Source organism: Lichtheimia ornata (genome assembly GCF_029851405.1).
Source record: "Lichtheimia ornata isolate CBS 291.66 chromosome Unknown scaffold00383, whole genome shotgun sequence".
Taxonomy (NCBI): Eukaryota; Fungi; Mucoromycota; class Mucoromycetes; order Mucorales; family Lichtheimiaceae; genus Lichtheimia; species Lichtheimia ornata.
Window position 1 is genome coordinate 1 of NW_026695702.1, and position 822 is coordinate 822.

The window sequence follows — 822 nt, forward strand, 5'->3', positions numbered from 1 at the left end:
GAGCCTCTTTCGGCGATACTATCATTATCAAGGCTGCACGTCAAGGATGTCATTGTACTGTACTTTCCTGTGGAGCTCTACATGTTGTGCCCGGGGACAGTGCGACTCATGTTGCGGCCTCAGGGATTTAAAAATGCATCCTCTGTTCGCACGGCTCCATCGTTTTACGGCTATTGATCTCCTTGCCTTTAGAGAGAAGATGGTATCTCTATTGATGCACTTCATCGCGTCGATCCACAGGAGAGTGCCGGTACAATGACGTTCCTTTGGCTGTGCGCTTTTATGATTACTTTACATCCTGATGGCCTATTTGGTTCCAAGTCTGCGGGTGATGATTGCGTGATTCAGGTATGTATGACTCTCATGCTTTTTGGAGACCTTTGCTGAAACGCCTACCATTATTTAGAGGGACCATTGCAGAGAGCTGCTTGTCTTTTGGTGCTTTGGAGTTTACAGGATCACAGCTCATCAAGTGTCGTTCCATCGCTTACAACCCGAGTGCCAACGTAGCGGGTCTTATCAACAAGAGAATGATTGCAAGATCGGCTTGATTTGGATATCAGCAGGATTTCGTGCATACATGGGTATCATTGGTAAATAGTGATCCATTCGTTTCTACAACGCCTGCCAACCTCTTCGTTTATTGTAGTATGTGGTCTATTCAGCAAGCTACTTGTCTACTGGTCCTTTGGAATTTCAAGAATGCAGCTATTATTGGATGTCAACATGTCTTCGTGCATACTTGGCTATTATTGGTAAATAGTGATTCGGTTATTTGTTCGAGGGCTAATACTCACATGAAACCTCGCATTGTCGTTATCG

General features: G+C 44.9%; 1 protein-coding gene across 1 annotated transcript; it reads left to right on the forward strand.

Moving 5' to 3' along the window:
* Window positions 1-108: 108 nt before the first annotated feature.
* O0I10_013267 (uncharacterized protein) lies at window positions 109-601 on the forward strand (the record flags this gene model as incomplete). The annotated part of the gene is made up of 3 exons (XM_058493067.1): window positions 109-144; window positions 193-348; window positions 407-601. The coding sequence occupies 3 exons, from the start codon at window positions 109-111 to the stop codon at window positions 599-601; spliced, it is 387 nt and encodes a 128-aa protein (XP_058336167.1).
* Between the last annotated feature and the right edge of the window lie 221 nt (window positions 602-822).